At 41.1% G+C, this 25,971-nt stretch overlaps 1 protein-coding gene across 1 annotated transcript in view; it reads left to right on the top strand.

Moving 5' to 3' along the window:
* The first annotated feature begins 1,680 nt into the window (after nucleotides 1–1,680).
* Nucleotides 1,681–25,971, top strand: part of dnaja2a (DnaJ heat shock protein family (Hsp40) member A2a) — a 38,499-nt gene continuing 14,208 nt past the window's right edge. Inside the window, exons 1-4 of the mRNA XM_047581507.1 lie at nucleotides 1,681–1,844; nucleotides 8,325–8,384; nucleotides 24,816–25,042; nucleotides 25,183–25,263. Of these exons, the coding sequence (XP_047437463.1) occupies nucleotides 1,767–1,844; nucleotides 8,325–8,384; nucleotides 24,816–25,042; nucleotides 25,183–25,263 (446 nt within the window). The 5' untranslated portion in view covers nucleotides 1,681–1,766. The remainder of the gene's footprint in view (nucleotides 1,845–8,324; nucleotides 8,385–24,815; nucleotides 25,043–25,182; nucleotides 25,264–25,971) is intronic.

Here is a 25,971-nt window from a genome sequence, read left to right as displayed (position 1 = left end):
GTCAACAAACACCCAATTCAGGGGTTAACACCCTGGTGTAGGTACACTCTTAATTGCTGGGTTGTTTCTGTAAACACATTTCTGGGTTCACCAAAAGAAGTTTAGTGCCTTGAATCTTTCTTTTTTTGGTCGTTTTTGTCTTTTTGTGCTGTTTTTATTTTTGTTTTTGACTTTATTATTGGTCGTTGGTTGTGGAGTTCAGAGGAGCAGCCATTGTGTTCCGTTGCCGTGTTTCTACAATCCTGCTAGCACTGTCCATGTCCCCAGAGTAAGGCGTGAGAGTCCTGCTGAGCTTCAGGAGAAGTGCTGGGGATGCCAGACTGGAGTTGGCGATGGAGGAGCAGAGTAGGAGCTTCGGGTCGGTGGTGCCATCTGTCCTCAAGGGGAATGTGAGGTCTTCTGCGGCGAGATGGATGTACTGTGTGCGCTTGGTGGGACCCAGAGGGAGTGTCTCTTCAAGATTGAAGATCACTTTATTGATCCCCGCAGGGAAATTGTTTTGTCCAAGTTTTGAGAGGAGCTTTGGAGACCTGGTTTGTGGGACCACGGTATGTCTGTGCTTCGGACTCCACGGGTGGACACACTCCATTGGCTTTCCCCTCAGCAGACAACAACAAGGAGACACCATGCGATGACATGATTCATGCCACTGTTGCTACTTCAACTAACCAATCCAATCATATCAGACACTGTTTTGCCAACTATTTTTGTATATTTTTTCATAATTCTGTAGATTTTTAATTATACTTTTTTATTTTATCTTTAATCTAATCTCATTTTATTTTATCTTTCTTGTGTTTGCTTTTATGTGCAACAAAGCTAGGGTGAAAAAGTAATTTACCTCGTGGATCATTAAAGTCTGTCTAAGTCTAAGACTAAGCCTAGCAGCAGGTGTGTACTAATTGCTGTAGGCTTGTCGTGTCATTTTCTTTTTTCTCGCAATGGGCAATTATCTTTATGCTGTTCAGTGTTTCCAGGAAATTTGTTAGTCAGTGTCGTTATTATAAACAGTTCAGTGGCTGGTAAAATCATATTTTGGCTGGTAAATTTCAACTTACCCTACATCTAATTTACCATAACACATAACTATATATTTTTTATTTATCAACTGTGTTCAAGCTTCTCTAGAGACCAGTGGTATTGTTAATTCTGAGAATCATTTAGATGTAATGATATTACATTATGAAAAACTGTAGAAAACATCTACACACCTGCAGAAGCTCCCATTGAAACTTTTATTATCTCAAGAAGCACCCTGCAACTCTTTTTTGGATGTTTGTGTCTTTCCAAACTTTTTTCAAACATACTAGATTATGCCATAATTTACAATGTGTTGATGAATGATGAATTTGATCAAGAATAACACAGTGGTGATTCTTAAATATAATAATGATAAAACTGTTAATAGCAGTTTAATTAAGATCCAGCTGTCAAAAGCAAATGTTCATGGTATTTCGCAATACAGAAAAAATACATTTACGTTAATCCCCAACATAAAGACAGAAAGAGTAACAGAAATGATCTGAATAAGAGTATGAATAAACTAATGATACGGGAAATGTATGCTGGTGGTATACCTTACCCGGCTAGTCTATAAAGAAAAAGTAAATGTCGTCGTGTGCTCAGCAGTAGGTACATTAGTAGCCAGGTGGCAGCAGCGAACACAAGCAGTGTATAAACTTTCCGGAAATGTATACACGAGACGAGCAAAATATCTTCTCTTTGTCCACCCAGCTCCCCGCTGAAGCAACAGCTACAGGAACATCATGGCGAACGTTGCTGACACTAAACTGTATGACATTCTCGGAGTCTCTCCATCCGCCACGGAAAATGAATTGAAGAAGGTAATTACAAAAAAAAACACACCACAGAAATATGCCATATTGCTTCGAGATTCGAAGTGTTAAAATGAATATAACCAGGAAATATGTTGCTATGCGCAGTTAGCTAACGTTAGCTGTGAATACTAGCTGACCTGGATGTTAATGTGGCGATGCGGCTCTACCGTTACCATCTTGTGATCATCATCATTGCTGCTTTACCGTTAAGCTCATGGCTGACTGACTGGCGTTTTATTGGCGGTTGTCAAGCAGGACAGCTAACGTTAATAACTTTAAGTGAAAGGGAGGTTGAATTAGTTTAATGCTAGCATATACGTGTCAAACCACTGACCACACGTTAGCTTTAGCTCAGGGCTACTCAAGATGGTGAAGCCGTAGCTTTGTGTAGCTAGTCAAAAAGCTGAAAACTACAAGCAACAGACACGCTAAAAAGAAGGTTAGGCAAGGACAGGATGAATTGACTTAAATTACTAGCTGCTCAGTGGCAGATGGCCGTGACGAAATGAATAATCACATGAAACAATGGACGGTGAATGCGGCGATCTTTACAGTACTTTAGATTAACAGGACGTTGTAAGGAGGGTTGCCGATTACTATCATTGGACGTATATATTTATTTTTTGACCCTTTCATGTGCTTACGTCTCATTTGAATGTGTGTTCAGGGCTGTCGTTTTAGTTAGACCCTTATTGTAACATAATCTAACAGGGGTTGGCAAGAAAATGCTAATAAGCACGTTTGTTTAAAAACTTGCGAATTAGAAAATGTTTCTTTATTGATTCCCTTATCAATTCCTCCTGTGAATCTTTGATTTAGAAAACAAGTAAGTTAAATGTTCGTGGTGTCATGTAAAGATAACCGAAACAGAAATTTTATTGAGTTTCTAAACAAGAGGTAAGAGCTTGTGTAAGTAGATAAATAGGAAATTGGTCACTGGATCCTCACTAGCAATACTCTGTTGAGCGGCAGCTGCACTTGTTTGAGATTGTTGAACCTACAGCCCTCTCGGCGTTTAATGGTGTGTGTCATCAGCAAATGCTTTCAGCATGTTGGTGGTCTTGCTTGAAATTATGGTGCTGCATAAATTGCATGTTGCGCTTTTACAGTCACTTCTGGATGAAGTGAAGCCACACTTCCGACTGTTTCAGTCTCTCATTGCGTGTCAAGTGATGTGAACGACATGCTTCGATGTAAAGATTTGGAACGAAAAGAATCGATAAGAGGAACTGATAAGAAAGAAAGCTAATGATGTCAATGAATTGGACCAGGAGGATGGGCATCAAGAACTGGTACTTTAAAAGAATAACAACAATAATAATAATAATTATGGAACCTAGGCTATTTAACATTCTAATTAGATCTGTTGTTTAAAATTTGGTGTAGACACTAACTAAGAGGGAATTTTATTTTTGGACCTTGTTAATCTGGGCGATTTCATTCCCGTCAATCCTCACTGGATGGGGTACTGAATGAGAGCTATTAATGAAGTAGGTTGGCTATGGATGGACAGTTTTACTATGATGATGAGTAAATGATGTAAAATGATCCCATTAACAAAAGAAGTAAATGCTATAGAAACGAAATGAAGATACACAGACAATTAGGGTTTCATTCATTTTGACAAATTTATTCATATTTAAACTTTGATGTCTGTAATGGCAATAACAGCGTGACAGGCTACTGTAATACCTGTTTTACCCGCCAAATATTTTCCTGCATTCATAAAACGCTTTAGCTGCGGGACAGGGCATCCAAAATGGGGACGGTCCCCAGAAATTGGGGACACCTGGTCACCCAAAAAAACAAAACCCTAAACAACAAGTTCTTCCCTGTCTTCTTGTTCTGCCGCTTCAATTTTTGGATCTTTCCATCTTAACCACACCTCAGTGACACAGTTGTACCATGCGTGTTTAGAAGCACTGCATTGGTGTGGTCTGAAACACTGTCTTGCGGCACAGCACTACGAACGCTGACACTGGTATGCCGGCATATTAAAAATTCATATCATAACAAAAAAAAAATACAGACGTTAGTTATAAACGGTGGAGGAAAACAGTGGTGGAAAAAAAGTTTTAAAATGTTACATAATCTCAAATATTATCATGAAATATTTGCGTTTCAAAAGATGTGGCCGCATTAGACAGACGCAAACAAATACAAATTCTATTTATTTTGTTTATTGTTTACAAGAAAAACTAACACAAGTTCTTGACAATTTCAATGTTTCAAGTTGTCAACATTGTTGATATCAAAGTCAACAAATAACCGAGAACATGTGGGTCTCGAGAATGGCACAGTATTTGACAGAGTTGTGCCATCCCAGGCAATGGGATAACCGACACCAGCAGCACTCATGCATCCCCCAGCTATGATACTGCCTCCATCATTTTTGACACTATGTACTGTACATGCTGGAGATAATGCTTCACCTGGCCTTCTGCATACCCTCTCATTAGCAGGAGGAAGATAAAGCTGGAAATTGTACTCATCTGACCACAGAATCGTCTTCCAGTTCCTGGCTGTCCAGTTCTTGCATGCTTGGGCCCAATGATGCTGGGCTAACCTCAGTATGTCATTGATCAAGGGCTTCTTGACAGCCTTGTAGGACCTAAAGCCGTGATCTAAAAGTCGACCACGTACAGTGTGGACACCAGTTTGATTTGACCACTTCTGTTGGAGATCCTGTGATGTTATTCAGCAGTTTTCCCTGCACATTTCTTGCTGAAGAAACCTTTGGATGTCCAGACCTTGGTTTGTCGTCCAAGCTGTTGGTTTGTCTGCATTTCTGCAGAGTGGATCCAACTGCTGAAGGACTGCATCTGCACTTCCTGGCGATCTGGCAGCAGCTGTACCCTTCTTGGCTGAGAATCAGTATCTTCAGACATGTTTCCTGCATTATAACATGTTCTACCCATTTTTGTCTCTGAAGAATTTTCAGATGTGCTGGCTTTATATAGACAGGAAGCACGGCAATAGAAAAATGTGTCTTAAAAAGCATGGTCTTCATTAGTGGATCACTTGTACCAAAATGACTCAAAATTTCTTAAGTATTTTTACGCAACCAGTCAATGTACACTAACCGGTCAAAAGTTTTAGAACACCACATTTTTTCCATTTTTTTTACTGAAAATTATTCAGTTTATTGTGTCATTGCGCTCTGAAATGAAAGCATAGAACAAAGCAATTTGAGTTGAAAAAGAAATCATGGAATCAATTTATAGACCAAAATGTATTCTAAACTTACTCATCAAAGTAGCCACCTTTGGCAAATATAACAGCTGAACACACTTGTGGCATTCTTCCTACAGTAGAAATCAAATATTCTTCAGTTGATGTCACATACTGTGGAACCATCCCCTCGCCTACTCAACGGTGTACAAAGATCCTGCGTGATGAACCGAAGATTTGAAATTTTGATTCATCAGTCCATAATACCTTCTTCCAGTCTTCAGTAGTCCAATGGCGGTGTTTCATGGCCCAGGAGAGCTTCTCTGTCTTATTCTGACATCTTAGCAATGACTTTCTTGCTGCAATTTGTCCTGTCAAACCTGCAGCTCCAAGCCTTCTCTTCACAGTTGAAACTGAGACTTGCTTACTACGACTACTATTAAGCTGTGCTTGAAGCTGTTGTCCTGTGAGCAGCCTATCAGGCAAGCTGTTAGCTCTCAGAAACTTGTCCTCCGATTCAGCCGTGGCTTTAGGTCTGCCAGATCACATCCTGTCAGAGTTTCCTCCAGTTTCTGAGTGCCTTTTGATGGTGAAGAAAACTGTACTCACTGACACTTGACTTTCTTTGCAACTTCCCTGTAGGAAAGACCTACATTTTTAAGTGTTATGATGGTCTGTCTCTCTTCCATTGTTAATTGCCTTTTCTCACCATTTTTGTAGCACACTACTTTCTGCAGTACAGTACTTTTCACCTGATGCTCATGAGGGTCTGGTACCACAGTGTGTTCCAACACTGCTTTTATGCAGACAGAGGGGGTTGTAAGTAATCCAGAAAGGTTGGAACACCTGTAGGAATTAGTAGCACCAGCTTTCAAGGCTGATTCAACCTTCATTGCTGCAGACCAGCTTTAAATTGTTAACCCACTTCATGTTCCCTGAAAACCGCCTTTTTGTATAATTCTGAAATGTACATTATTTTTCGGTTTTGGGTAATTAAACCTTTTTTTAACCTCTGGCTATTCAGTTCTTACCTTTGTACCATTTCAAGCTATTCATTGGGCTTGCATGACTTGAATTGCAATAGATAACTGGAATAATCGGGGTGTTCTAAAACTTTTGACCAGTAGTGTAAGTTTTAATGGATTTTTTAGTATTTGTTTAATATTTTGTCTGTAACTACTAAAAGAAATTGCACCTGAAGACCTAAGAGTGAATATTAATGCAGTATTTCACAAATGCATGGGGTCCTGCTTTTACACACATATGAACTCCCTTCCACTTTGTTGTAACACCACTGACTACAGTGGGAGTTGATTGTGGAATGGAAAAGTTGTGGAAATTTCACAAAGGGACTTGTTGCACAGATGGTATTTAGAGAGCAACCCATTCTTTCACAAATGTTTTTAAAAAGATATATTTATACATAGGCCATGGAAATTATTGGAACAACTGAGTGACAACCACAAAAATAAATAATTAAATTCATTTGCAGTATTATTATATCAAATATAAATTTGTTTGCAAACGAAACAATGCAGCCACCGTGCAACCAACCAATCAACATGGAGGCGTCACAGTTTTATCCTCTTATCTTTGTCTTCCCGATTTCTGCTTAAATGCCCCTCAGAATTTTAAAAAAATGTATTTTATTGCAACTCAATGGATAAAGATACACTTGATAAACTTCGTCGGTTGTGACTGCCACTCTTTCAGCAGAGTGACAGTCTCTGTAAGGCATCGCAAGTAGTCACAGAATATCAGTACATCTATCCCTGAAGTAGTCACAGAGCACCACGGAGGTGTCCATGTGTACCACATCGAGAGCTGGAAGTAGTCACACAGTGTGTTTACATGCACGGCTTAATCAAGCTATGCTCGAAATTCGACTTTCTGAACACGGTCCTTGTCCCACTTTATAAACAACGGAGAAAATTGAATAACTGGTGGGAACATATCCTCCTCCTCCACACTAGGTAGTGATATGTGTCTTTTGATCGGGTTAATACCATGTTAATACAACCCCCTTTCCAGTTGACCTAATACGTCATATAATAAATTAGTCATTCATGTGGCACACCGGCATTTCAAACAACAACAAGATGGATAATATTATATCTCGTATGTAATGTACACGCTGCTTTTGGCGCCGATAAGATGGTGGTTCAGTTCTGTTTACATTCAGTTCTGTTTACCTTCTTCTGTGACAGGCGCCAGCGCAGCAGCTGGGGAGCATGTGCACACTTGTTGTCCAGTTAAAAGTGTGATTAAGCATATAGATGCTGTAGAAAATTGATTTTCCAATTGCATTATCTGGGTGTTTGAATCAGATATGGAGAACTTAAGAGATTTTAGTTAGAGTAAAGTGTTTACATGCACTTTAACTTGTCCAGTTAAAGTAAGAGGCAATAATTCAATTTTTTCGCGTGCATGTAAACATACAGACAGTGGAGTCACAGAGTGTCAATGTATGGGGCCAGAATACTAACTTTAATCTTTGGATTTGAAAAAGAAGTTAGCATTAATGCATGTTGTTCTCTTTTGCTGTTATTCACGTAGGACCTCGGGGCGTTATATTTTAAGGACCGACACAGTATCTTAGAAGAAGTGCAAACGTTAGCTAAGCTTAACTAGCTAAAAGTGATTTTCTAGTGAGGTTGCATTGAGTCTGCAGAAGATAAAAGAACGCTTCAGAGTCCTTGATGAATAACAGCAAAAGAGAACAACAGACTTACTGGTGGATGGGGAGCTTCAGACGAACTGAAAATACGAAAACACAACAGTAAAATACGAAAATACGAAAACACAACAGTAGCAAAATACTGTCGTATTTTGCTACTGTTGTGTTTTCGTATAGCTGTGTCTATTGTAGTTTTATCTATTCACACTAACATCATGCTATTTTGAAAAATAAGTGCATAAGTATTGTTGTAACGACTGCACAATGGTGTATATTAATTATGAACAAGTATTTGTGAGAAAATTAGCAAGCACACATTTCACTATACTGTACCATTTAATTTCTGCTTTGTAAGGACAGACTCACTGTAACATTAGGAGAGTACTTTGGTTTAGCTAGCTTGGCTAACATTTGCGCTTAGCTAGCTAAAAGTAGTGTCCTAGTGATGTTCCAATGAGTCTGTCCTCATAAAGCATAAGATAAAATTTAACACCACAAGGTCCTACTTGAATTCGGTAGCAGCAACAGAGGCACATTCAGGCGTGCCCCCCCCCCCTCTCCCCCGTAGAACAATGTTCATCTACTATGTATCAGCTCTATGGCATTGATCGCTTATAGCTCTGTTCTGTCCCTCACAGGCATACCGGAAACTGGCAAAGGAGTATCACCCTGATAAGAACCCAAATGCTGGAGACAAGGTAAGACCACTAGACTATGCCATCAAGTGTCATGCTGTTTGGGTCATGTTATTGCCACTTGTAAATGAGGAAATAACGATAACTTGGTAGAGAGAGTAACATTGGTCAAGGTGGTATTTATCATTGTTGCTTCTGTAAAATCGTTCAACAGGTAGTAATTAGTGCCACCAAATAAAAACATAAATTTGGATATAGAAGAGCAATCCGGTTTACACACATTAAACCATAGACACATTACATTAAAATCATTGACAGTAAGTAAATAACATTGACCAAGTTGTGACAATGCAATGAGACCTAGTGTATGTGTACACTGGTGATCAAAATTAGAGAATAACCTACAATTACCTACATGTCAAGGTCACTGCTTAGTCATGTTTGAAATTATCCAAGTAGGAGTAAAAGAGAAGTTTTTAAGTATATTTCATATGTTGCATATATTCTAAAGCACAGTATAAACATTTTAATGAGATATTTGAAAAAGAACACCAATCAAACACTTTCAGATACCCCCAGTTATTGGTATTGATGTGGCACCATATTATTATTATTATTATTATTATTATTATTATTATTATTATTTTCCTCTTCCTCCCTGTGAAACGGACTTCGACTAGCTTTGAAACCATGCGGTTTGATCGTGATTGGTGTGCGACGTAATTTGTGAAAAACTGCAAAAAATGTTCCATTGAAATGAATGGGACGGGCAAAAAAATGTTTTTAAATTTTAATTTATTAAAGATTTTTTCCATTGTCTACTGCGTAGGCATACTTTCACCTAGAGACTTAATTTAAACTGTACACGCGAGTCTTGTGGTGATTTAATACACGTTTTGATTCGTCATGTAGGTTTTGATCAATCACTGTTCAATAACCATAATAATTTTTTGGGAAATTTTGTGGATTATATTGGGTGTGTATTGTGCGGAATGTTCGCGCTACAGTGGATGATAGGGCTGTAGTGATACCCTAATGTCATGATACGGTACAATACATGATATTCAGCCAACGATATGATTCGATGCGTTTCATTCGATACGATTCGATGGACTTACATCATTTTCTGAAAGATTTTAAAGGGACAGTGTGATTTTGATATCTTGTGAGTGTTCCATTGACTTGGATTGAATTAACTGAACTGAAAACTGAAAGCATCAACTACACAATATATGGCTGTGACTGGACAGAGAGTCTACAGCTTGGAAATGCTGGACAAAATAAATCAAGGATGTGGTGAGACAATTGTGTTATTGTTATTAAATATATCATTATTGCTGTTTTTCTTGTTAATATCAATTTTTATATTAGTTTTGACAAGTACCTACAAGCCTTTCAATTGCCTTGCACATTACCTGCATTTTGAATTTAAAAGCCAGGTGGAGCATGGAGGATTTGAATGGTACTTAATGTATTAATACTTGGTGCTGAATAATCGATACTTTCTGGGAAAACAAAATATCGATATATATCGCGGGATCGATAAAATTGCCCAGCCCCAGTGGATGACATCACTACTTAGAGTGAGGGAATTTGTCTGAAATTGTCTGAAACTTTTCACGCTCCTCCTGGCCACAGTTTACGCTCTACGCACATGATTTTTTCCACAGTTATAGACAAACTTGTTCTGTTGCCCACAATGAGTTTGTCAGAGCAGTGAGACTTAACAGAATTTAAACCTTTTTTTTTTTTGGTTTTCTGTTTCCGTTTCTGGACCAAACGACTTTGGGGAATGGAACACACATTGTTTTAGGTTGATAATTTGTTTAATTTGCACAATAAACATTGTTTTACATTTATAATTTGCATCGCCTGCGTTGTACTTTTAATCACCGTTACGATTTTAATGGCGGGGGTGTGGAGACTACTGACTGATGAACTGTCGATGAACGAATCGGTTGAACGAATCATTTTAATGAATTGATTCGAGTGATTCGGTACACTAAAAAGAACGATGGCTCCCATCACTAACACACAGGTCACAATTCCCTCACACTCTCCCCCGCCCCTTCACTTCCACATCCAACCACATACCTGCACAAACTATAACATCCATGGACAATCAGAAACCTTGACCTAACTCCTGAACTTTATAACAGAACATTATAACACATTATGACAGAACACATTAATGCAGGGTCACTACAATATAACTGTAATGTAACGGCAAGTAGAAGCGATGTCTAACATACATTATTAACGTTAACTAACTTTAGGTGACTATATAACTAGCAATATTAATTGGAATTTAACGGAACAAAACAAAGGCTGGTTGAATAAACAAAAGCTGTGTATGATGGGAAATCCGTTGTACCCCTTTGTTTCAAGTTTTGATTTTAATGAGAGACAAGGGCTGGGCGATATATTGATATAAAAAATATATCGATATATTTTTTAATGAGATATGGAATAGGACCATATTGCATATATTGATATACATAGCTCAAATTTGCGCAGTGATTCTTTCTCCGGGCAAGCTGCTGAGACGGAGCTCTCTGTACTGCTACCCGCGTTGCTCCCCGCGCTCCTCCTCTTTCACGTACGGGGGAGGAAGGGGCTGGAGCAGACACTCTGGCAGTCTTCAACAAACACTGAGGAAGCAACAATGTCTGCGGAGGATGTCGAGGAAGAATTGGTTGGTAAAAGAAAAAGTAGTGGTTCAGTAATATGGAGATGGTCCTTATTCAAAGTATCAGATGAGCAACAAAATGACGTTATATGTAATAGGCCATTTATAGTTGTCAAAATGTTGATGCTTTTCTCATATAAATATATTTATTACAGAAAAGGATTGGCCTATTTTACTTTAAAGGCTATTATTGTTTAAGATATATTTTTCATTTAAATGTGCACTTTATGGAGCTTTGATTTCAAAAAAGGTACTCCTGTACTCAAGTATTCATTTGATTGTTCTTTGAACAGCTGACCGTTATTTTATCTGGCCAATTTAAATAAAACTACTTGTGACATGTCATATTTGGCTTTGACTGTGACTAAACATTTGCTTTCACATTGCGATAAAATATTGGGATATATATCATATATTGATATTCAGTCTAAATATATCGGGATATGACTTTTGGTCCATATCGCCTAGCCCTATGGGAGACCATATAAAACCTCAAAACACCAAACTGAAAACCTCCCTATTAAAACCCCCATAACAAAATAACATTTAAGGTAGGTAACTTTTACTAATGATAATGGTGGCCCCTGCTACCGCTGAGATTTAAACAAGCCACTTATAACAGTAGACGAAAGTGGAACATTAAAGCAAGTATATCAATGTTTCAAAGAGGAAAAAAAATACAATTGCATGACATTCAAGTATCAAATTATATTGTTTACTGTCATGCAACAAGCTAACATTACATCACATCAACCAGTGAAGAATAAAAATGTCAAGTATCGAACAAGACTGTATAAAAGTATGTCAGTCGAAAGGTCACAACATTAAGCTGGCATTTTTATTAATGTTACTCACTTGGTAGATTATTGAGGAAACACTGTGTTTCGGCTGGGGTGGAGAAGAACTTGAAGGCTCCTTGGTGCTTGATACGGAGCTTTGCTGGGTAGAGCAGAGCATATTCCACTTCTCTTTCTTGTAGTCTCTTTTTCACCACCAGGAACTCATCTCTTCTCCTTTGCAGGAGATTTATCCCTAGTCGGGATAAAACATTATCCTCTTATCATATGTCATCGCTCCCTTGATTGTGGCGAGGCGGAGTACTTTCTCTTTGTCTTTGAAATTGAGAAATTTGGCTGAGATGTGACCGGTCTGTCAGAGCACTTCCCAACACGGTGCGCTCTCTCCAGGGTAACGGGTGAAGTGAAATGGTCGTTGCCCATACAACCGTGTCCCAACCTTCAGACTGTTCGGGGACATTCAATATCCTGATGTTGAATGGTCTTGCTCGTATATAGCGCTTTTCTACCTACTCAAAGGTACTCAAAGCGCTTTTTTACAGTCAGAGACACATCCACCCATTCGCTCACACAAGCACACACACATTCACACACCAGCGCCAGTTGCACTGGGAGCAACTGGGGGTTCAGTATCTTGCTCAAAGACACTTCAGCATATGGCACACTCAGGGGATCGAACCGCTAACCCTTCGGTTCATGGACAATCCGCTCTACCTACTGAGCCATAGCCGCCCCTTCTTCTGTTACGGTTTTCCAGGTTGTCCATTTTGTTTTAAGTTGTGATATGAGTTTCTTCATCTTGGCAACATGGTGGCATGTATCTTAAATGCTGTCTTCATTTGCGTCGACATGTGTCTCTAGCTCCTAGACATGTTCCGACAGAGTGGAGAGCGATGACTCTATTTTGATCAAAGTGATTTGAATTTCTGTTGTTTTCTCGTCGATATGCTTGGTAAGGTCATCTTTGGTGTCCCTGATAACTTTGAAAACGTTCACTGAGGAATATTTCTTTTTCTTCTTGTCCAGCTGCCATTGTATCTGATTGGGCTTCAGCATGCGAAGGATGTAAGGTCCGAGCTGCAGCTTTGATTTGCTTTTTCTTTGTATAGTTATATCTTTCCATACAAAGGCTGTCGTAGTTTTGTTTTTGTCAATGGTAATAAAGAATTAAAGCACAATTAAGACGGTTTCCTGGGCCTACCACCAAGAGCTCACCTTAACACGTCCACACTCCATTGCTGCATCATGTGACCCCCACAGAATTTAAACTTTAAGCCTCTGAGTGCGGTCATGTCTCTCTCTGCTCTCCATTGACTGTAATACAAAGATTTTCTGAGAGAAGCAGAAGGGACCCCTGTTTTAAACTAACACATGTCTCCAAAATCTTCACTCTAGGAAGTAGGGCTGCATGATAAATCGTAAAAAGAAAAACACAATCTCGATTCACCCATACACGTGATCTCATTTCGAAACGACTTTGTGATCATAGTTACACACACAATGCTCCCCTAATTAAAAGAAGACGGTCAAAACATTATAACCACCTTAAAAAGCAAAGGAGGAGGTCAGATATCACTCCACGAACCCCCGAATGCAGCATATGACCCCTCAATTTACCACTAGTCAGTGGCGAAACTTCTTAAAGAAATTGTACAAGTCGAGCTGAGTCTGGACGAGTCTCTCCAGGACCATCATCATGTGTGCCGTTAGTGCAACCGGTCTGAAGTCGTTGACAGATGGGATGGGGTTCTTCGGCACCAGTACTATGAAGGATGTTTTACATAGCACCGGTATCCTTTCCAACTTCAGACGTTAAACAGGACATTCAGGATACGAGTCAGCTGGGAAGCACAGGTCTTCAGGACATGGGGGTTACACGTTCAGGTCCTACTGACTTGCCTTACTTGTCTTTCACTAACTGTGTTCTCACCTGGCCAGGATTGGATAGGATTAGTGGGGCTTGAAGAGCCAGCAGAGGGTCTATTAAAAAAAAAAACAAAAAAAAAAAACAGTTATTCCCTTCAGTTACCCTCCACATGTCCCTGGTGTTGTTCTGCTGGAGCTTGGCCTCAAGCATCCTGTAGGTGTCCTTACACTCCCTCAGTTTGACTTTAAGTTGTCACTGCATCCTCTTCAACTTATCCCTATCTCCAGATCTGAAGGACTGCTTCTTCTTCAGCAGATCCTTTGGCTGGCTGGTGATCCAGGGCTTGTTGTAAGGGTTACAGCGGACAATCCTAGTATCTTACTGTACCTTCACAGAAGTTGATACAGTGGGGGAAATAAGTATTTGATGAATTTGTAAGTTTGCCCACTTCCATAGAAATGATCAGACTCTGGTTTTTATGGTTGTTTACTGGTTATGGGTATAGACAGAATATCAGTCAAAAATGCATAAAAAACACACAATCTAAAAGTTATAAATTGTTATGTATTTTATTAAGGGAAATAAGTATTTGATCCCCAAGCACAACACAAGTCAGTACTTTGTAGAGAAACCTTTGTTGGCAAGCACAGCGATGAGACGTTTCTTGTAGTTGGTCACCAGGTTTGCACACAGCGCAGGAGGGATTTTGGCCCATTCATCTTTATAGACAGTCTCTAAATCCTTCAAGTTTCTTGGCTGCCACTTGGAAACTCGGAGCTTCAGCTCCCTCCACAGGTTTTCGATCGGGTTAAGGTCTGGAGACTGACTAGGCCACTCCATGACCTTAATATGCTTCTTCTTGAGCCACTCCTTTGTTGTCCTGGCAGTATGTTTTGGGTCATTGTCATGTTGGAAAACCCACCCACGAGGTATCTTCAGTGTTCTTGCTGAGGAAAGAAGGTTTTTGTCCAAGATGTTACAGTACATGGCTGCATTCATTGGCCCCAATATGCGGTGAAGTTGCCCTGTACCCTTTGCTGAAAAACAGCCCCAAAACATGATGTTTCCACCTCCATGCTTAACCGTGGGTATGGTGTTCTTTGGGTCATACTCACGTTTTTTCATCCTCCAAACACGGCGGGTCGAGTTAATGCCAAATAGCTCAACTTTGGTTTCATCAGACCACAGCACTTTCTCCCAAGCCTTCTCTGAGTCATTTAGATGTTCACTGGCAAACTTAAGGCGGGCCTGTACATGTGCCTTCTTGAGCAGGGGGACCTTGCGGGCACTGCAAGAGTTCAATCCATAACGGCGCAGTGTGTTGCCAACTGTTTTCTTGGTGACGGAGGTCCCAACTGCTTCCAGATCATTAACAAGCTCCTGCCGTGTTGTTTTAGGCTGCTCCCTCACCTTTCTCATCATCATCCTCACTCCATGAGGCAAGATTTTGCGGGGAGCTCCAGACCGAGGACAGTTGATGGTCCTTTTATGGGTTTTATGCGAATAATGGCACCAATAGTTGTCACCTTCTCACCAAGCCTTTTGCTGATGGTTTTGTAACCTATACCAGCCTTGTGCAGGTCTACAATCTTGTCCCTGACATCTTTTGACAGCTCTTTGGTCTTGCCCATGGTGCTGTTGAAGTTGGAATGTAAGAAACTGATTCTTAGAGCAGGTGTGCTTTATATACATGGCGAGTTAAGATCAGGAGTATTGGTAATTAGTTGACTGAGCACAGCTGTGTGCCACATGCGCACCAGCCAATCTGTAGGAGCCTGAATTCTAAGTGAATTGTTGGGGATCAAATACTTATTTCCCTTAATAAAATACATAACAATTTATAACTTTTAGATTGTGTGTTTTTTATGCATTTTCGATTGATATTCTGTCTATACCCATAACCAGTAAACAACCATAAAAAACAGAGTCTGATCATTTCTATGGAAGTGGGCAAACTTACAAATTCAGCAGGGGATCAAATACTTATTTCCCCCACTGTATATTTGGGCAGCTGTGGCTCACTAGGTCCATGAACAACCCGCAGCAGTCTGATCCCCGGGTTGCTGAAGTGTCTTGAGCAAGACACTGAACCCCCAGTTGCTCCCAGTGCAACTGGCACTGATGTGTGAAAGTGTGTGTGCTTGTGAGATCAAGTGAGTGGATGCTTCTCTGACTGTAAAATCACTTTGAGTACCTCTGAGTAGATAGAAAAGAGCTCTATAGAAGACCATTTACCATTTACAATATTCGGTGATACACTCTTTCAACATATCTGTCATTCCCATGGGGCTGGCAGAGTGCATCCCAGCTGGTGGTCTCGAAACAGTCCTGCAGAACTTTAATAGCCTCCTGACTCCACCTCCTAACTAACCTTTTTGAAACAGACCACCTCTTAACAGCAGGAACATGCTCGGGTGATAACAGGACCAGGTTGTGATCATGTCTCAACGGGGACAGGGCAGTGGAACTATATGTATTGTTAGAATTAGCGTACAGTAGATCCAGGGTTCTGTTTTTCCCGGGTCATACAATTCAATTCAATTCAATTTTATTTAATTTTATTTATATTGTGCCAATAACAATACAAATTGCCTCAAGATGGTTTACAAAAACCGGCCTGCAACCTCCAGAGCAAGCCTGAGGGTGACAGTGGCAAGGAAAAACTCCCTTTTAACAGGAAGACACATTGAGCAGAACCCAGCTCATATGGAGGGACCCATCTGCTGAAGGTCAGCCAGGTAGAAACCGATAATATAGAGAGAAAAGAAGAACAGGAGAAACAGATGAACAAACTTCTGTCATAGATACATATATCAAACTGAAGGAATGCATAGAATCTAATAATATAACCCATAGCTGATGATCTTATGTGACAGTTTGTGAGTATAACAGGAATCATGGGCAGATTGGTGAATCTTTCATCTAGGTAGGAGTGGACAACTGCAAGCCATGAAGACTGGGACAGATGTAGTTTATGGAGCTCAACAACACTCCAAGCCATCAAGACTGGGCTGGTTGATGAGGCCACGACAGCAGATGTAGCTTAGAACTCCACAGGTCAGATATTCAGCACTCCAGACCAGAGACCCTCACAAGAAGATGGAGGAGGAGGGGAGGGGAGAGAGAATGAGCTGGGTTCTGCTCAAGGTTTCTTCCTGTTAAAAGGGACTTTTTCAGGCTTGCTCTGGACGTTTCAGGCCGATTTTTGTAAAGCATCTTGAGACAACTTGTATTGTTATTGGCACTATATAAATAAAATTGAAATTTAAACGTCCATGTACTTAAAGTTGGGGAAAAAAAGTATTTTAGTCAGCCACCAACTGTGGCCCACTTAAAAAGATGAGAGAGGACTGTACTTTTCATCAGAGACAAAATGAGAAGAAAAAAAAAATCCAGAAAGTCACATTGTCTTATTTTTAAAGAATGTATTTGAAAATTATGGTGGAAAATAAGTATTTGGTCAATAACAAAAGTTCATCTCAAAACTTTGTTATATACTCTTTGTTGGCAATGGCAGAGGTCAAATGTTTTCTGTAAGTCTTCACAAGGTTTTAACACACTGTTGCTGGTATTTTGGCCCATTCCTCCATGTAGATCTCCTCTAGAGCAGTGATGTTTTGGGGCTGTCACTGGGCAACACAGACTTTCAACTCCCTCCAAAGATTTTCTATGGGGTTGAGATCTGGAGACTGACTAGGCCACTCCAGGACCTTGAAATGCTTCTTACGAAGCCACTCCTTCGTCGCCCAGTGTTTGGGATCAGTGTCATGCTGGAAGACCCAGCCACGTTTCATCTTCAATGCCCTTGCTGATGGAAGGAGGTTTTCACTCAAAATCTCATGATACGTGGCCCCATTCATTCTTTCTTTTACACGGATCAGTCAGTCCTGGTCCCTTTGCAGAAAAATGGTAAATGGTAAATGGTCTTGCTCTTATATAGCGCTTTTCTACCTACTCAAAGGTAGACACATCCACCCATTCGCTCACACAAGCACACACACATTCACACACAAGCGCCAGTTGCACTGTGAGCAACTGTGGGTTCAGTATCTTGCTCAAGGACACTTCGGCATATGGCACACTCAGGGGATCGAACCGCTAACCCTTCGGTTCATGGACAATCCGCTCTACCTACTGAGCCACCCCAGCGGCAAAACAGTCAAAAACAGTCCCACAGCATGATGTTTCCACCCCCATGCTTCACAGTAGGTATGGTGTTCTTTGGATGCAACTCAGAATTCTTTCTCCTCCAAACACAAGTTTAGGTTTTACCAAAAAGTTCTATTTTGGTTTCATCTGACCATATGACATTCTCCCAATCCTCTTCTGGATCATCCAAATTCTCTCTAGCAAACTTCAGGGCCTGGACTTGTACTGGCTTAAGCAGGGGGACACGTCTGGCACTGCAGGACTTGAGTCCCTGGAGGCGTAGTGTGTTACTGATGGTGCCCTTTGTTACTTTGGTCCTACTTCTCTGCAGGTCATTTTGACCCCATGGGGTTTTGTGGAGCCCCAGGTCGAGGGAGATTATCAGTGATCTTGTATGTCTTCCATTTTCTAATAATTGCTCCCACAGTTGATTTCTTCACACCAAGCTGCTTACCTATTGCAGATTCAGTCTGCCCAGCTTGGTGCAGGTCTGAAATTTTGTACTATGACAGCTCTTTGGTCTTGGCCATAGTGGAGTTTGGAGTGTGACTGTTTGAGGTTGTGGACAGGTGTCTTTTATACTGATATCAAGTTCAAACAGGTGCCATAAATACAGGTAACAAGTGGAGGACAGAGGAGCCTCTTGAAAAAGAAGTTACAGGTCTATGAGAGCCAGAAATCTTGCTTGTTTGTAGGTGACCAAATACTTATTTTACTGAGGAATTTACCAATTAATTCGTTAAAAATCCTACAATGTGATTTCCTGGATTCTTTCCTCCCATTCTGTCTCTCATAGTGAAGTGAAGTGTATCTATGATGAAAATTACAAGCCTCTTTCATCTTTTTAAGTGGGAGAACTTGCGCAATTGGTGGCTGACTAAATACTGCCCCATTGTAAGTGTGCCTTTAAGCTGGGGTCTCCGCGACATTTCGTTATTTTCTTGTAATGACAATAAAGACTCTTGAATCATGAATCTTGTTGTTCAGACCTTTCCATCTTCACCACACTTCGTTGTGATGGAGTTGCACCGTGGGTTTAGAAGCGCTACACTGAAAAGAAGTCTGAAACAGTGTCTCGCAGCACAGTGTTCTGACTGCAATGTAATCAAATACACCAGTATGCCGGTATATTAAAAATTCATATCAAAACGGTAGAAAATACCGGTATTCTGTAAACAAACGGTATACCCCCCAGCCCTATAGAGTCAGGGGTTTTTAGAGATCTTAGGGGGGTGGGCAGCTGAAGCAACATTTTTTTTAAAATCTTTTTTTTTTTCCACATAATTTTGACCACTATAATTACTATAGGTAACTAAAAAAAAGACTAAATTTGGGTTAGTTGTAATTTACACTTTATTTGCACAATTCACAGCCTCCTTTTGAACATTTAATTCTTCTGGCTGAATTCCTTCTGTAGAACCACGGAACAAACTTCTCCATAGTAGAAGTTCCTGGCTGAGGGCCATCAATTGCCACAAGGCAGAAGACATTTAAGTGGCAATCTGTCAGCCTGTTTTGCAATGGTGTCTTCACCTAAAAATGAGATTAACCTTAAAAATCATCATCTTAATTTGCGTAATTTCCTTCTTTGAAAAATTATATTTTCATATAAAATTTCTTACTAGCTTGAGGGCTGAGAAGAACCTCTCCACATCTGCAGTCTGAACTGGGAAAGTGAGTGCTATAGCAGCAGCCAGACTCAGTTGATTGAACAGCTCCATGGCATCTGGGCTTATCAGCCACTTCATGGCCTCTTCCAGGGTTTTTGACTGAAGAAAGAACAAAAACACACATTCTGTAACAGTTTCTACCTGCTTCTCTGTGTGACATATCACCCTTTAAGAGATCATAATATTGCTGCTGTGTTTTAAACATCACCTTTTCAGATTGAGAGATCTAATGTGGAGTTATAGTGTTGGGTGGATGTGTGTGGGCAAATCTATGCCTTCTGTCAGGCTCCCTCACTTATCTCCCTACCTCACTCGACAGCAGCTATGCTAGCTAAAGTAACAGCATACTATAGAAACTTAATAACGCAGCAACGCCTTTTTATATTTTAACATTTCACATTGCATTTACATTTTTTATAACCAACAGTAAAGCAGAATAAAGAAAAAGTAGTGCCCCACTGAAAGGACCAAGCAGTAGCTGATGTTAGCAGCCTCTTTCTCTCCTCAGTGGTGGAGCTGCTGCTGTCAGAGTCACAGGTAGCAGGGCAAAGTAATAGCCATAACTGATGGTTTCGGTAATCAGAATTACTTTATTGATCCCGTGGGGAAATTACTTTTCTTTACAGCAGCTCCAACCCAAAGTGTAACAGTATTACAAAGAGCAATCAGAATAAGTAGGAGACAATAAGGATAAGCAAATGTAAAAAAAAATAAATATAGGAAATATATATATATAACAATATGTACAAGTATAAGTGAGGTGCAACCAGTGTTCCTAAGAGATTAGGTGAGCATGAATTATTGCACATTAATGAATTATTGCACATAAAATAAATAAATATGGGTTCTACACCCTCAGAGTGAGGAGTTGTACAGGCTAATGGCCACCGGCAGGAATGATTTCCTGTGATGCTCTGTGGTGCATCGTGGTGTGATCAGTCTGGTGCTGAAAGAACTCCCGTGTCTGGCCAGCACGTCATGGAGTGGGTTCAACTCATTGTCCAGGATGGCTTTCACCTTGTGAAGCATTCTCCTCTCTGACACCACTGTCAGAGGTCCAGCTTCACTCCCACAGCGTCACTGGCCTTGCGTATTGGTCTGTTCAACCTGTTGGCGTCCGCTACCCTCAGCCTGCTGCCCCAGCACGCAACAGCATAGCACTGATAGATAGCACTGGCCACCACAGACTCATAGAACATCCTGAGCATAGTCCTGCAGATGTTAAAAGACCTCAACCGCCTCAGAAAATAGAGGCGACTCTGGTCCTTTCTGTACAGGGCGTCTGTGTTCTTTCCCTATTCCAGTCGATTATCAGTGTGAACCCCCAGATACTTATAATCCTCCACATTGACCCCCTGGACGGAAACCGGGGTCACCGGCACCTTGGTCCTCCTCAGGTCCACCACCAGTTCCTTCTGCTTTGTCACATTGAGCTGTATATGGTTCTCCTCACACCATGTGACAAAGTTGTCCACAACAGCCCTGTACTCCACCTCGTCACCCTCGCTGATGCATCCAACCACTGCAGAGTCATCAGAAAACTTCCGGAGATGACAGGTCTCCGTGCAGTGGTTGAGGTCCATGGTGTAGAGGGTGAAGAGAAGGGAGAGAGGACAATCCCCTGTGGGGCCCCAGTGTTGCTGAGCAGCCTGTCTGACACACAGCGTTGCAGGCACACATACTGTGGTCTGCCAGTCAAGTAGTCAACAATCCACGACACCAGGCGGGAATCCACCTGCATCGCCATCATCTTCTCATCCCACTCCAGACCTCTCTGTTGTTGTTGTGCTGGAGCTTCCATTCCAGCTTCTTCCTGTATTCCTCCTTAGCCTCTCTGATCTTATTCTTTAAGTGTCTGTGTATGTCTTTCACCTCCTCCTTGTTGCCAGTCCTGAAAGCTCTCTTCTTTTCGTTCAGGATGTCTTTGATGTCTTTTGTCACCCACGGCTTGTTGTTTGGGTAACAGTGGACCATCTCTGCTGGAACAATGGTGTCAACACAGAAGTTGATATGGTCTGTGATGCACTCTGTGAGCCTGTCGATGTCCTCTCTGTTTGGCTCACAGAGTGCCTGCCAGTCTGTGACCTCAAATGTCCCTGTAGAGCCTCCCAAGCCTCCTCTGACCATCTCCTCACTGTCCTTGTGGTCACAGGCTGACTCTTTACCAGAGGTACATAAGCGGGGCTGAGGTGTATCAGGTTGTGATCTGACCTGCCCAGTGAGGATAGGGGAGAGGAGCTGTATGCATCTTTAACATTAGCATACATCAGGTCCAGTGTCCTCTTTTCTCTGGTGGAACAGTTCACATACTGAGTAAAGTTGGGTAGTGTTTTGTCCATGGTGACGTGGTTGAAGTCACCTGAGATAGCAATGAATGTCCTCGGGTGCTGGGTCTGTAACCGGGCTATGGCGGAGTGGATGGCGTCACACGCTGACGCTGGGTTTGCAGGAGGGATAAACGTACACAGTCACCATCACAACATGAGAAAACTCCCGTGGCAGATAATATGGACGGAGACCAACAGCAAACAGTTCAATGTCCAGGCTGCTGATGCGCTCTTTGATGGTAATATGACGAAATGCTTGGGTGCTGCACCTAAGCCGTATAATGGCAGGGGAAACCCTGACAGTGGTGGAAAAAAGTTTTCGCACACCCTTAAAATGTTTCACAATCTCAAAAATGATCATGAAATATTTGTGGAAAAATCTTTTTTGTGTTTCAAAAGATACTAAGAAGCTGTGGGAGCAGCTACATGGTCAAACTACAGTAATCAAGTAAAACATAAGGGGTTCGCAAACATTCAACTTCCATGTTCTCAACAGTTATTACCAGTGCTATACGTAGATAAAAGAAGAATATCAAGCATTAATAAAGCAGTTTTTACTGGACAAAAATACACTTTTACCTGCAACAAAGTCCTGTATGCTGCTCTTTCTAGACTAGTTTCTAGTTGATCACAAACTGTCTTCCGGGTAAAATTAAATTCCACAAATCTATATCTCTTTCACACTTAATTGCTTCACTCCATATTTTTATATTCCAGGAATTTGCTGTGTAGATGTTCTAAAATCATTTTTGGTTTAGTTTTCCTTTGTTGCTGTCTTTACTGAAGCGTCATTATTCTGACAGTGTTTCATTTGGTTTGTGCAAGTAGTTGAATTTCCTGCTCATCTCCATCCCACCACAGTATTGTCAGCCCTCTCATAGCTTTGCATTATTTTGTCATTAGTTTGTAACATAGTGTTGTGGAAATATAAGCAGAATTGCTTAAAGTTCCTCTGTTCCATCATCTGCAGTAACTCATAATGTAATAACTTAAATGTAATAGAAGTTCATAATATAATAATTGTCTCATAATTGTCTCTCCATTAGCTCTCAACAAAGACGGTCGCGTTTTTCGCTTATTCCCTTACCTTATCTTCCCTGCTTCACTACTCTCGTCTTGTCTGTCTACTGTCTATACTTTTGAGAGACTCTCTCTGCACTGCTCTCCAAACTACAAAACCATGCAATTAATAAACTGGTCTCTCAACCAGAGAGAAGAAGCCTGGATTCTCAACCGAATCCAGGCTTCTTCAACAAGAAGCCTGGATTCGGGGGAGCCAGACTGCCCTGCCAGAACATTCACAACTGGCTACACAATGGACACGTGGGAGAGGTGGCGGGTCTTGTGCCTGGCGGTTCTTTCCGTGGAGGACATTGAAGACATCTACCTATTCAGAACCATGATTACAGGTCTTTTGCTGATTGGATTAGGCATTGCCCTGGTTTATCGAGGAAATCAAAAAAAATGGTGACAGCTGTCCAGAGTCCCATAAAGCTGCCCAGCATGATTGAAGCGGTGGGCAGAGCTATTGGCGCTCAGACTGTGGCTATGAACCGCAACATGGATAACATCATCGAAAAGCTTTTGGATTTGCAAAGGAGAATGGATCGATTCGGTGACCAGAATGGACAAACAGGGTAGTTGTGCAAAAGAATGCGTCTACTCACCCCAAGACCCAACAATCCCAATCTTATCTGCTTTTGGCACCTTAACAGCACTGGCCTTGGTCAAGGCCGTTGCTGGAACAACAACTTCCCCTGAAGATCACTGCAGTGAGACGCTCTTGCATTCCTCCCCCCACTTCCCGACATCACTGCTTTACCCCCAGTGTGACAAGTGGGACCACGATCAGCGCCGTGATGACAGCAGGAATGGTTGGCTTCTTGCTTGCGCTGGTTACCTCTACCCCCCCAACTCCCCTCACCCCCTTCCCATGATGCAATTCTTGAGTTTTTCATGTTGTAAAGTGTACTTATTATGTGCTTGTGTTGCTGAGGTGTTTTTTTATGTTCCCACACTGTACTCCCCACAGGAGCATCCCCTCTTCTCATGTCACTCTGTATCTTCTGAATCTTGAATTTCCCCATGGGGGTTAATAAAGTATTATGTTAATAAAATCATGAGTGCATAATGTAATAATGGCTTTGCGCATAATGAGCCAGGTGCTGCTCACGACGTAATGACAGCTCAACTGGGATAGGCTCCAGCAACCCCCGCAACCCTAGTGAGGATAAGTGGTTGTAGAATGTAGATGATGAGACTTCTCTTCTCTGCTGTCTGGGTCAGACAAAGAACAGTTTAGAACACCCTGAATGAAGAGGAAGAACAAGAGTCTGCGTTCCTGGCCCTGGTGGTAGCCCTAACACTTACATTTAGCACAGTTAGCCTACATTTAGCACAGTTAGCCTACATTTAGCACAATTAGCTTATGGTTAGCACAGTTGACCTGTGTGTTAAGGAGTAGTGCGCTCTTATGCGTGCATGTGTGTGTTTGTGTGTGCGCGACCTACAACAGTTAGCTTATGATTAGCACAGTTTGTCTGTGTGTGAGAGAGTATTGCGCGCATACAATTCAATTCAACAATTCAAGCATGGGCAGCGGGCCAAAAATAATTGGCCCACGGGCCCCAAATTGGGCAGCCCTGCTCTACGTGAAAGACTGCCTGAGCAGTAGGACGTTTGAATAACAGTCTTTTTCGTATTTCGTAAAGAAAAGTAATTACACACCGACCCCGATCAAACAGCATGTTTAAGAGACAAAAAAGAGGAAGAGGAAAAATAAGAAGAAACGCACGGTATAATAAACACGTGGGTTTCTAAACCGACTGTAATATATGGCTCCATGTAAGCTATCGCCCAGCTATTGATGAAACTCCATCTTAGAACTATTAACTATACTGTGCATTGTTTAGATGGTTGAAATTACATTGAGTGTTTTTTTTTTGTTTGTTTGTTTTTTGTTTTATGTTTTTTGTTTTTTTGTGCTTTCGCATAGTTTAAGGAAATCAGCTTTGCCTATGAGGTGCTTACTAACCCTGAAAAGAGGGAACTTTATGATCGCTGTGGTGAGCAAGGCCTGCGAGAAGGAGGCGGGAGTGGCCCAGGGATGGACGATATTTTCTCCCACATCTTTGGTGGTGGACTCTTTGGGTTCATGGGCGGACAGGGTCGCTCCAGGAATGGAGGGCGGAGGAGAGGGGAAGATATGGTCCATCCACTCAAGTAAGTCCCAGCTGGTACATTCATACTTTGTTTCTTGATATTTATTACAGTTGGAATAATATTGCCCCAGACATTTAGTCTAACAATATTCTCACCATTTATCACTTAACATAATCTAAATGTCAACCCCTTTTCTACAGGGTGTCATTGGAGGACCTATACAATGGAAAAACAACTAAACTACAGCTTAGCAAGAATGTACTGTGTAGCACCTGTAATGGGTAAGTGGTATAGAGGGTATGCATGTGATGTCACTGAAAACGAAGTCTCTGTGGTTATGGCCAGTGGCACTGTTGAATGTCAGAAATTGGCAGTTGAACATGGAGATTAGCCACATTAGTTTGGATCATAGGCTTTAATAGCATCTAAATCGTTAAATTATTTTTTTTTAAAATGCGAAGAGCTGTTGTGCGATTGACTCAACCAACAGATTTAAGAAGCATTCAGAGATACCATATAGTTTTACAGATGTCTCCGACTGCCAAAGAAAAGAAAAGTCAGTGGATTGCAGCATTAGAAGAAACAACTGGACTGCAGACACAGAAACCTGGTGATGTGGTTCATATTTAGCGTCAGGTAATATTAATTTATGCTGTTTTTTTGATGAAGTCATACCTAGTTACTTAAGTTATGTTCTAGAGGGCTGTCAGAGAAGATTGTTGATGTTGTTACTTTGGCATAGTTACAGCCAACAGTTCTGAACTATCTCAGGTCCAACAATAAATAACAATAAACGTCTTAGCGTTAGAATCTTTTATTTAGCTACATTTATCATGACTAAAATGACCTAAAACTAACTAACTAAAACTGTGGCCAATCCAATTTTCCAATTCCATACTAGTTCGTATGGATCATTGTCGAGTCCAGTTGTCCTTAATTTGATCAGATAATCCATATTTTTCCCGGTCTTGCTGCATTTACTGCTCGCT

Source organism: Mugil cephalus, chromosome 3 (genome assembly GCF_022458985.1).
Source record: "Mugil cephalus isolate CIBA_MC_2020 chromosome 3, CIBA_Mcephalus_1.1, whole genome shotgun sequence".
Taxonomy (NCBI): domain Eukaryota; kingdom Metazoa; phylum Chordata; class Actinopteri; order Mugiliformes; family Mugilidae; genus Mugil; species Mugil cephalus.
Note: the sequence above shows the minus strand (reverse complement) of the source record. Positions and strands in the feature narration are given on the sequence as shown.